Genomic DNA, 12489 nt, shown 5'->3' with positions numbered 1-12489 from the left:
AAAATACCAAATATTCCTGGTACATTAAAACTGTGCCAAACCAGAACTTGAACCCGAAACTTTTTGAGGTCAATACCCTTAAACTGAGCTATCCAGGCACAACTCAGTCTGCCCATGCAGCTCTACTTCTACCAATACCTATTGCTTACTTTCAGAGCTTCATGAAAGTTTTCTTGCATGGATAGTAGCACCAGCACTTCTAGCAAAAATGACGTGGGGAAATGGCTTAGCCACAGTGTTGGTTCCAGGAGACTGTTCCCAGAATGAATCTTTCACTATGGAGTGGAGTGTGCTTTGATCTGAAACTTTTCTTAAAGATTAAAATCGTGTGACATAATGAGAGAAAGGTATTAGCAGAAATAAGTCTGTGAAGGCAGGTTGTGAATCATGTGTCAAAAGCTCTGTTGGTAAGACCATTATGTGTGAAAGACGAGGTTTTCCCAGTCTGGCACACAGTTTTAATCTGTCAGGAAGTTTCATAACAGTCCAAACTTCACTGCAGAGGGAAAAATTTATTCTGGGCAACTATTTCCATTAACAAGAATGAAATTTACAATCTGCAATGGAGTGCACACCAATATGGAACTTCTTGGCAGATTAAAACTGTGTGCTGGACCAAGACTCTACCTCTGAACATTAACCTTTTGTGCTCTACCAACTGAGCAACCAAAGCTCGACTCTCAACCCATTCTCCACAGCTTTAAATCCACCAATACCTCGTCTCATCTTCCAAACCTCAAAGAAGCTCTCCTGGAGTTCGAGTCTCGATCCAGCACATAGTTTTGATCTACCAAGAACTTACTATTTCCATTAATTTAATTCACTCTAGTCCCATGTTCATTCCTACTGCTTTTATTCTAATGTTCCATCTGTGAGGTTCAAAAATGTAGGGCATTTAGAAACTACAAATGTATTATTAGTCCAACTTGCACGATTTTTCTGTGTGTTGATAAACATGCCTGAAACGTATCTGTACACTGGTAACCATACTGTATGTTTAGTCTGTAGTCAGTTGTCAAGAAAACAGGTGTTCATTTACTAGTGGTGATTATTTATTTATTTTAAAAATGGGTAACAGAACTTTGCTATAAAAACTGTATGATATTTAACAATGTTTTGGAAATGTTGAATGTTGCTTTTGGCGAGTCCGCTATGTGCAAAACAAGGGTTTACCAGTGGTATAAGTGTTTCCAAGGTGGCCTTCAAGACTAAGATGATGAGTGTTCTGGATACTCCAGCACAACTGTTGAAAACATGAAAAAAGCAGAAGAAATGATTTTGAACAATTGCAGAATCAGAAAACTTGGTGATGATGTTGGCACATCAATTGGCTCATGCCACAAAATCTTTTCATATGTTTTGGGTATGAAACTTGTGACAGCAAGATTTGTGCCAAATGAACCTGCTCACACTTCATTGCTTGTTCATGAAATTTTTGAAGAACACTGTAACAGGGTGTATACATGGACAAGGAAAAAAAATTCCCATATTTTTCCCAGATTTCCCTGCTAGAAATACACTTTCTCCCAGGTGACAGTATATTTTCCCTTATCAATCCTTTGAATGGTTATAGTTTTATACACAGGTGTGCAATTTCCCGGCACTTCATAAAATGAAACTCAGGGAAAAAGATATGTTTTGGAAATATCTTTGATGTGCAGCAACATGTACGCTGTGTATTTTCGTATTACGAAAGTACACATTGGAATTCCACCAAACACCGCATGTTACTTCCCGAATCATTGAAATAAAAATTTCGATGTGCTTTTGTAAGCCGTTCGTAGCTCATGTCATGTGATCTCGCCAGCCAATGACAGCAGATATTCAGAGCATAGGACACGCGATGTAGTCAGCCAACAGCAACATCACTGTTAAGTAGCATGAACACATGAACAGGGAAAGTTAATACTTTAAATTAATATACATAGTGTTGCTACAAGAAAAGCAAAGCTTTCACATATAATATTGGTCTCAAGCTGCAAGAGAAGCTAAGCTTTCACATATACTGTTGATCTTTTTTGGGCATGTTACACTTTAAGATATATACACAAATGTGCCAGTAAAATTTTTAATAATGACAAATGTCTGATCTTCAGGGGTCGAAATTCTTCTAAATGGCTCGTCATCAAAGAGTTGATTTTTAAATGAGAGTCAAATGCTCTGTGATTTAATAAACCCATGGTACATTGTTGCACATACTTCAACTCACGTAAAAGGATATTTATTTTGAAAGTAACACTTTTCAAACCACCATTCGCAATATTTTCCCGCGACCTATTAGAAATAGGTTTGTTTCAGCAGTTGCTGGAGAGCGCAGATAACAGGCAACACCGCGCTTGGGTGGCTATCATGACGGAGGAAGCCCATATGTACATACGCGTAAAACATTGAAAGATCATACATTATGTCATAAAAGAAACAAGACATCAGAGGATACTGCAAGAGCATCGGAATTTCGTGAACCATATTAAAATGTGCACATTTAAAAGGCAGTATCATATGTCCAGATTCCCAATGAAGTAGACCTCGACCTGATATTGAGCTTTTCAGTGTGGTTTTCGGGATGTAAATTTTCTTGGAGCACCAGTACTGTATTATATCATGTTTGGTTCTTTATTACGGCATAATGCCATACATGCTAGAAAATGAAAACGTGCACTTGAAATGCAGTGAACAATTTAATCTAGCCAGTGCTGTGGAATTAAACATTTCATTTCAAATACATTGACTGCCTCTGCAAAAAAGGTTAACAAAAGTCAAATTTCTTTAGCAAACAGACAAAAACAACTTAATTTTCATAAAGCATTTTTCCACCGCACGTCCAAACTATATTCAGGAGAGTGGAAATTGATATGTCCTGTGGTGGCTCTCCTTCTCCCAGTAGGCTAGTTTGACAGCCTGCCCCTCTTAAAAAAAATCTCACAATTAATAGCGGATGGGATTATTTGTAATCGAGAGAACAAGAACTCTTCAGAAAATTTGAACTCTTTCTTGTCTATTAGTTAATAACTTGCTGTTTTGTGTGACATAAAATTAAATATAGGATACATAAAACCAATACGGACAAGAGTTAAGCAATAAATTGCACATTTCTTCACACCTTAGCTCCTGGCATTTTTTTTTCCTCTCTAATCCTGCTACAGCTTTACATGGCATGCTTTCCTTTCTGTGAAAGGATCTATTACCACATCAAAGTTCGTCAAATGTTTTGCTACATGAAAAATCGAAATGTCGTTATCTAATACTGAAAAAGCTGTTAATACAAATAATACCCAAGACTGGTGTGGTTTCTCGATCTGATTACGTCTATTTTGTCTGCCAGATAAAACAAAATAGGCCTTTCTAATATAGCAGAGCAATTTTGTAACACACCAAATAAACAAGACTGTTTTGGCACAAATGGCCATTTTTATAACACGACAGAATATAATCCACGAAGTACCAATATCAAATGCTTATTAGGCCTACTACGAGCAAAAAGCTTTATGTTAGGAAATAGTTTCACATTTCATTCATACGCACCAGCTTCTCAAGCATGAAATCAAAAAGTAGTATTACAAAATTTTTATATAAATTTGGAATCGTCTTATTCTTCCATAATTTGTGTGATGTCCCCATTTCTTCTCCTTCCTCGTTCTAACAAACAATCTTATCATCAATTCTGTAGCTATTGCTTCCACTGTCAAAATTTGTTCGCCGATTAACTTCACTAACCCTGCCAGAATCACAGGTTTAGTTATCCCGCAATTATTTTCCGGTTGGGCGTTATTACGTGTTCGAACAACACGTTTTCCGCGTTACTTCCAGTATACAACTTATGCAGCTGCTAGCTTGGGACTGAACTACTAGTCCTCACTACTGTAGCGATCTGGCCAAAAATTTTCTGTCAAAATTTCATTTTCTTGGATACACCGAGAAGATAGTACATAATCTTTCTCACCTTTTATTCTTGTCAGTCGTTTATTTCCATTCTGGTAGTCTGAATCTATGGATTTCTCTAGTAATTATGCTGATCATTTGCAAAACCAATCAACCACATAATCAGACAGTGATTGGCATTCATCTGTTCGGCTTTACTCCCTCAGCTCATTATAGCCCCGTCCCCCTTTTCCTGCGGAAAGTTGATTTCTAGATGCGACGAGGATTCTCCTGACAGAGACATCACATACACTATGCATGAATTCATAAGTCAACTTATGATTCATTCAGAAATCAACTTAAAATGTGTTTAAAAATACTCAACAGCTAACAGGGAAGCGTTTCAAAATCATACGAATAATCGATAGACAAATGTGCGCTGGATGCTAGGCGCTTCTTGAAACAAGTTTTTTTCATCAAGAATATTAATTTGGCATCCTCTTTTCCCTGTAGATTGGAGGCAATTTGTTGTTATGAAGCACTGCTCTTCCTAAACCCTGTGACACATTTTCAATTGGCAGACGCTTGCATGAGCACTGTGTGTTGAAATATTATTCTGCAGTAGCGGGATACAGTAATATCCTTTGTTGGAGTATCGGTTCTTACCTGTCAAAATTACAAAAATCTAACTGAAAAGTAAAACAACGAAAAATTCCCGGAATTCTAAAAATATCCCAGGTTTTTCCCAGATCTCCCGGGTCGTATACACCCTGTGTAATGATGGCCAAGCCTGCATATTCACCAGATATGGCCCCATGTAACTTTTTTCTGTTTACAAAAATAACAAGAACCTTAAAGAGCCATTGTTTTCCAAGCACAAATGAGATTTAATTTTGGAAATATGTGGTCTCTCTCTCTCTCTCACACACACACACACACACACACACACACACACACACACACACACACACACACACACCTGAGGGAGGCCTCGAACCTCTTGGAGGAGGGGGGGGGGGGGGGGCTGCGCAAACTGTTTCAGGACGTTTCAGACCGCATGGCTACCCTGCATGACAGATTAAAAGTTAACTGAGTTATAGAAGTGTTTTGGGGATTGTAAGAAGTGCTGGCATAAGTGTATAATATCTAACGGAGACTATTTTGAAGGCTAAAACATTAACGTACACGAATAAATAAAATTACTTCCAAAAAATGAAAATTGCTTATACTTTCTGAACACAACACATATACAGGACGTCAAATTTCTAGTCAAAATACGGACTGACACTATGTATGTATTCAGCACAGTTCAGTTCTCATTCTGGTATGTATTTCTGTCTGTAAGATCCAGTACAGAGATGCAAGAAGGGTAAGTAACAATTAAATAAAATTTTCCATGGGTGATGTTCACACATGACTGAAGAAATCTGACCATTTCTTGGTCTGTCTGAGTCCCCATGCTTTACGCAGGTGTCCCCCAATTCAATACACAGCTAAGTTAAATAATTTCTACTCCAACTTTGTAAAGAAAGGAGGGGTGGGGGAATGGAATTTATTTGCTGCTGTCGGCAAATTATTTCCAGTAGCATCATTTACTTTCTTATTTTATCCATGAAGTATCCTCATTATCTTTTATTACTTCATGCACCTCAGTACACATCACTGACTGTAAATACTAAGCACTAGACTTTGTCAGATGCCACTGCTAATCTTACTATCTCAATCTACAATTGTGACAAATGGAGCTAAAACAACCTCTTTGCTTCAAACAGTGCTCAGCAGACATTCACTATATGAATGTAATCTATGAAAAGTCTTTACATACCAGCGACAAATCCTGGCAGATGTGAAGTATGTGTCTTATGACAAAAGACAAGATCAGGAGTGCCCCATATCTGGAATTATATGTTCATTTAATAGTATTGGTAGTGATGTTAACAGGGTTTTGGGAACTAAACATCAGTGTCTTCAATGTGCATGCTGAAACAGCAAGAGATTACTACTGATAAACACATGAGTCAGCCTGCCTCTTCCCCAATTATTAAAAACACTTCCACAACTTGCCTTATCAACAATTAAAATACAGGTGAAAGATGTAAAGTTACAGTTTAACCAATGTAATAGACAATGAGGTGATTAGAGACCAAATAGTTATCTTCAGTTTCGATTTCACAGATAAAACATTCCAATTAAATCTGTATGCCAATGCCGATTGGGGAGACAAGGTAGTCTGCGATTTACAGATACCTTTGTGGTAGTGACATTTAAAGTTTGTTCTGTATCTACAACATCATCTAGCAGTTCAAGGTAAGTGACAGTAATATGACATCAATATCACTTCCACACTGATTTTATTACTTGGTGCACATCACAACAACAATGACCACACCCAGAAATCACCTTGTCATGTGATTGAATTGTACTTTCCAAAAATCTGTCTGCACTACTTTTTCTCCTTACATCAACTTATTTAGGGTAACATCTGCATTTGCTGACAGCATTTTGTACACTCAGTCAGACTTTTAATTGCGGAATCTGCAGTTAATTTGATGAAACATTCTACTTTTCAAGATTTCACACTACAGCTTCTTCATTCTCAAGTGTGCATGTGGATGGAGAGTTTTACACCCTTGTTAATTGTCATCACCTCTTGATCTATATGTACTGAGTGAGGTGGCGCAGTTGTGAGGCACCTGACTTCCAGTTGGGAAGGCAATGTTTCAAACACTTGGGCAAAAACTCAGATACAACTTCTTCATTGAGCACTTACGGCAAATTCCACGAGAGTTACTATGAAAATTAACCAATTTCGTACCCTAATCTTGTGCTCCACCTTTAATGACCTTGTCATGGATGGCTTATTAAACACCAATCTTACAGTGTTCATTTATTTGTTAAAACTGTATGTCTTATCTTTCTAGTATTTCCTTTAATCTTTTGCCAATGCTCCAAATCATGAGCTTCAATTATTCCTTCCAAGGAACATGATGATGATGTCTCATACTCCGAGGAGCATAGGGGACGATGCAGGTGACCCACACTGCCTACAAGGTAAGGTCCTAGCAGAGGTGGTTTGCCATTGCCTTCCTCCGACCATAAAGAGGATGAATGATGATGATGAAGACGACACAACAACACCCAGTAATCTAGGGCCAGTAATCTGACCCCGCCAGGAAACGAACCCGGGACCCTGCGTGCGGGAAGCGAGAATGCTACCGCAAGACCACGAGCTGCGAACCCACGGAACATACACCTACCTATAATACTTTTAACTTTCCCACAGTCATCTACCCATTCAAAAGCTCCACACTACATGAAATATAAAATTTTTGTTAGCTTTCTCTAATTCAGCAGTATTGAATTCTCAGTTCTAATGCCTGGCTGCTAAATGGTGTAGCCTATACCCTGATAAGCTATTACCATAAGCCCAATGATCGCTGTCAGCTATAATCTCCAAGTTGCTAGTGTTCACAGGTACTTTTCTCTGTTTGACTATCATCATTTATGTAGCTACAAAGCAATCCCTGTTTAAAATTTGCATAAGGTTAGTGGTACATAAGTTTTGTCTACTACAATCTCAACAGCAAAAATACATTTTCCGCAGACGAAAGAATTGGAAAACATGCAAACGAAAACATTCATTCATAGAAATCTGTTGAAGCTATGCTGGTTAGATACAATTCTGTGTGAAGCTTTAAAAATCTTATATAACGAAATACCACTGACATAGTCCCATTACATCTGCATGCCATTAAATACACAAAACACTAATTTGAATAACACTGCCACAAATATCATTCCAACCTTTCAAACTTTTTACTAACATGACTACTTACTTTGGTCTTAAATTTGCTTTCAAGGGTTGAGACTACATTTTCAGTTGAAGTAGAACTGGATGAGCAGTAGCTCTTAGAAGGAGAGCCTTTGTCTGAACTTGCCTACAGATAACAGACAGGTTTTACTAGATATTTGCAAAAGGATTGCTGCTGCTACAGTCATTCTCTTACCTAATAAACATGCTTTGAAAAATTTAAAGTGAAACTTACCGAATCTTGTCCCAATTTTGAATTCAAGGAACTAGACTTTGAATCTGAGCCCAAAGAATCAGAACTAGCATTCTTCGAATTCACAGCCTCATCAGAGTTTGAACTAATTACAGATAACAGTTCTGAACTATCCTTTTTATCCATAGTTAAAGCTTATGTGATCACAATGTAAGGTTATTTACTGCAAGTGCCTTCACCACAGACTGCACCAAACACCTGCAAAAACCATATTAAAAAATAGTAATAATTGTGCATAACAATTTTTCATACACAACAGATGTTCATTATATCTGTGAGCAGCACATTAATCATGCAGAATTTGCACAGTTTAAATATGAACCATTACTTGCTTAAACATACATGGTAAATGTATCGACAACTTAGCTAAATTTAATAGCCTAAGTCAAAATAAACAAATAGAAACTCATGTTGCAGAAAGTATGAAAATTTTCTGAGAAGAATGCTTCATGTTGCAAGTTTCCTTCCATTCACCTCAATTAGACTATGAAACACAGTGTGTTCATCACAGCCATCTCGTAATGGGAATTGCGTGAGGTTATGTGGACAAAAACACAAAAGCTAATAAAGAAAACTGAATACAGAATTCTGGTTTACAGCTACATTATACATCCAACCAAATGCTTCTCAAACAAATTTTCAACACTAACTACCCAAGCTGCGATCTTACTAGTTCCCAGTGCACCAAATCTGGCACTGCTAACCAAATCAAAAGCAAACATCACAAATGGATATCAATAATTCATCAGTACTCAATTGTAGTCGAGTTGCCACAATTTTTAGTACGTATTAGGAGTCTCAATTATTATATGCAACATGTGGATGACTTGAGTTAGAAGACTCACAGAATGTGGAAATGGAAGAGTACCATTTTATAGCATAGAGCTTTCCTAGTGTGGTGGTTTATATGCAAGTTATGTTATCTACACTTCAAATACTAGGTCTGTGCGTGTATATTGAGTCATGATGATCTTGAATTATTGAAAGTATTTTCACATAATTGAAACAAGAAATCCAGTATTAATAGCAAAGTTTTATAAAGTGCTTCGAGTGTCAAACCACATATATATATCATGCGGGTACTATTTATTCAGTTTCATAGAACTGGGTACACTTATGTCCTGCTAAGACTACTATTAGACATTTCCATCTGACATGCATGACACCCTCATATGCAGACTGTGGCACAACATTTTAAACACAAGTACACTCTTCCAGAGATATTTAGTAGCACTCATTTCCATGCGAACATCAAACATGAGATATCTACTAACAAAATTGAGTGTGAGTGTGGTGATGAACTGAGGGCCAGTGTAGCCCAACGTCTACATTAGCTCGGAAGTTGATAATTTGGATACAAGTTGGCAGTACCAATGAATGTGAATAGGGGCTACCAAATAAACATTGTCGTAACAGATTGATCTGTAGTGTAATGTGATGTTTATGTTCATGCCATATTTAATTCATTTAGCCAAAGTTAATGCTGAATGCTACAATGACATGATTAATTCTGAAAATCTGTATTAAATAATGAACAAGTCTCCCGAGTATATTGATGCATAGCTATTTCATACATAAATTACGTAAAATGCAAGAGAGGTCCTATTAGCAACTTTTACCCCACAACCTAGAAGTCAGGGGGTGGCGGTCTACTACCACATTCTAGCCTATACTCTCATTTTTTTATCGAATAAGAACCACAAGTCTTATCAGTGTTTGCACCATTTACATTACATTTAGTACTACACAAATACAATTATACACACATCTAGTCATAAATAAGTCTTATGCTTAGTTTTAACAAAAATGCACCATGAATAATCACAGGTTTGTTTGATCCTTGAGAGAGCGTCAAAGAGTTGCTGAAAACCAGAACTAGCAAACAGTTTGACGATTGACGCAAACTATTCTGCCAAAGTCTCCTAGCAAAGGTTCAAAAACAAGCATAAAGTGAAGATTTTAGGAAAATACTGCAACCTCTATGTACTGTTCTAGTGTGGACCAGGATGGGATTAGATAATGACAGCGCGTGTAAAGGTATTCAAACAATACTTTGTTCCGTGGTTCATACGCGAATAGAACGGGAGGAAAAGCCATAAGAAGTGGCACAACTGGAAGGACACCTGCCTCGCACTTCACAGCTGTTTCCAAGTATCGATGTAGTTGTAACACTTTGCACAAAGAAAAATAAGAGGGAAACAATAAACTGTGATTTCCTGGGCAAATCTTAAGCACACCGGGGTAATATTTAATTAGTATGGAAGTCAATACTAAGAAGTAAGACTAGGGAAAAAAGGTTTTCAAAATCACACGACATAAAAGTTATGAGCTTCTTTTGACAGGTGAGCTAACTCCGACTGTGTTGCACACAGCCACATGACCATAGCACATCAGAAGTAACTATCACAACCACTGAATGAAACTATAAAAATAAACAAAGGCGTGGTATTCCGGCAAAAATTTGTAAACACAGCTACAAAAGGTGCACGTACAAGAAGAAAAACGTATTCATGATATACAATAATCTAAAAAGTAGCTTACCACGTACTACACAACACCGGACACCGAAATGTTAACATTCTTCATACTGTGTCTACGTACGTCCTACATTTTCCAACATACAAATACACACCCCTAACCCTTTCCTACCATGTATTCCATACTGCAATCACATCCCACACATAGTTTTGTAAATCAACAAACCGCAGATATAATACACAAGAGCTGGCTGTAATCGATACAAACCCTGATACAATCGATATGTTCGCAATGCATGCAGGGCTTCCATATACAACTAAATTGTTGCCACAGTTAGCGGCATTACGGTTCATATTGCAGTACAATTCAAATTGCAGTGGTAGCATGAGCTACCTTCTCCGCACACTGCTGTCACAATTCTAGATGGTTAGTTTCCAATAGCTCACCAATTAAAATGATAGAAACGGACACATATACGGTCGTAAAGGTTTTCTAGACCTTCAGTATACGTGATTAATTAGTAGAGCTTTCACAGGTGAATACCGATTCAGCAAACTGTGGTATACAATTCTCTGTATGTCTTGATGATATTTGTAGTATATATTAAAATAGAAAATTAATTTGAGGGGTACTCAAAATACATATTGCAGTTTAAATTCTTATTACTTGTAATCTCAAAAATTTGCCAGAATACACTAATTCTATGTCCTTATTTTTAAAGCTTATTTTAATTTCATGACTTTTGACTGTTGCATTTCTGGCAGGTTCAGAATCAACCTGCTGGAACCATGTTTCCAAACTATTACATGTATGAATGATACACTAGCAAGTTTTTGCATCCCCTTTTGTATTAAAACTAATATATCACTTGAAAACAGAACTGAAGGAGAGCTGGCATAGAAGGGCAAATTATTATCGCAGAACAGAAAGAGAACTGAATTGTGACAAGTGCCTTGAGGGACATCTTGTGTTACTGCTTTCCAACTTTCGAGAAAAAATTGCTGCATTTAATGAGAAAATTATTCTCTGTCTTCGGTAAAGGCATTCTGTAAGCCATTGCAATGCGATTCCTCTAATCTTGTTTTCTGTGTCAGCTACTGTGGGAGTCAACATGGACACAAACAAGGAAGGAGAGAAGTTGCAATGGCCTGTGGCAGGAACCCAAAATGATCTGTACATAATAGTTGTAGATTAACAGAATACTTTATCTGTGAAAAGCAAAGAAACATAACTCCACTTCTCACTGAGAAGTGGCTTCCTATGCGTCCTGTCCCTTCTACATGCAATTACTTTTTACACCATTACTATTCGCAGAACGGGCTAAGTATATTCTTCCTCTTATCCAGTACTGATGCTCTCGAAGTCGGTGACCGAAATGGGGCCGACCAGCGATGGGCGAGTGGTTAATTCAGCCTTGTCATGGGATGCTGAACTCTGTCTTCCTGGAGGTGTGGCGCTGCCTATATTTCCATTGGCGCAAGGGTCAGCAACTTCTAGGCGCCATTTCATGGCGCTGCGCTGGTTGGTATGCTGTCGAAGCCTTAGGACTGCATGTTCCTCAGCCCAAAATGCCACACTGTTGTCATGTAGGGAGCCATCTTACGACAACGGGGGGAGAGGCAGGAAGCTGGGTGGGATGAGGAGCTGTGAGCCGCAACTGGGACCAACACTGAGTCGCCGGCGGTGTCTCGACATCCGTCCTGCTCTCCGAGGGCAACGTCGGTCTGAAAATACCCGAAAAGGCGCCCACCCTTTTCCTGAGCCAGTCCGATGAGGAACAGACAGAAAGGCGATGATGATCCACGGTGGGCGCTGGGCGAGTGCTTGGAAGTTGAGCTGCCAAGGAGGTGTAGACAATGGATCCAGCTCCATCGGTTCTGTAGGCAGTGAAAAGAGGCGCCCGCGGTCGGCCACGTCGACCGTAACATCCCTGTAGAATGTGAATCTGGTGACAGAAAATCTGTGGAAGAAACTCGCAATCGACAAGCACAAATCTGGTTGTGATGGTGACGCAGCAAAACAGCAGGACCTTTAATCAAATACATGCAAGCACCCAAATTTCGAAGAATCGTTCTTCTCTCCCAGCACC

The 12489-nt window shown here is 38.4% G+C and overlaps 1 protein-coding gene across 2 annotated transcripts in view; it reads right to left on the bottom strand.

The window, feature by feature from the left end:
- Positions 1-10615, bottom strand: part of LOC124722953 (myotubularin-related protein 2) — a 184795-nt gene extending 174180 nt beyond the window's left edge. The window contains exons 1-3 of one of the 2 annotated variants that reach the window (XM_047248119.1): positions 10464-10615; positions 7905-8120; positions 7695-7796 (exon numbers count right to left, since the gene is read on the bottom strand). In XM_047248119.1, the coding sequence (XP_047104075.1) occupies positions 7695-7796; positions 7905-8048 (246 nt within the window). In that variant the 5' untranslated portion in view covers positions 8049-8120; positions 10464-10615. The remainder of the gene's footprint in view (positions 1-7694; positions 7797-7904; positions 8121-10463) is intronic. The other variant, XM_047248120.1, reaches the window with a different exon arrangement.
- Between the last annotated feature and the right edge of the window lie 1874 nt (positions 10616-12489).

This window comes from Schistocerca piceifrons, chromosome X, assembly GCF_021461385.2.
Source record: "Schistocerca piceifrons isolate TAMUIC-IGC-003096 chromosome X, iqSchPice1.1, whole genome shotgun sequence".
Lineage (NCBI taxonomy): Eukaryota > Metazoa > Arthropoda > Insecta > Orthoptera > Acrididae > Schistocerca > Schistocerca piceifrons.
The sequence above is the reverse complement of the archived record's forward strand: the minus strand, read 5'-3'. Positions and strand labels throughout refer to the sequence as shown.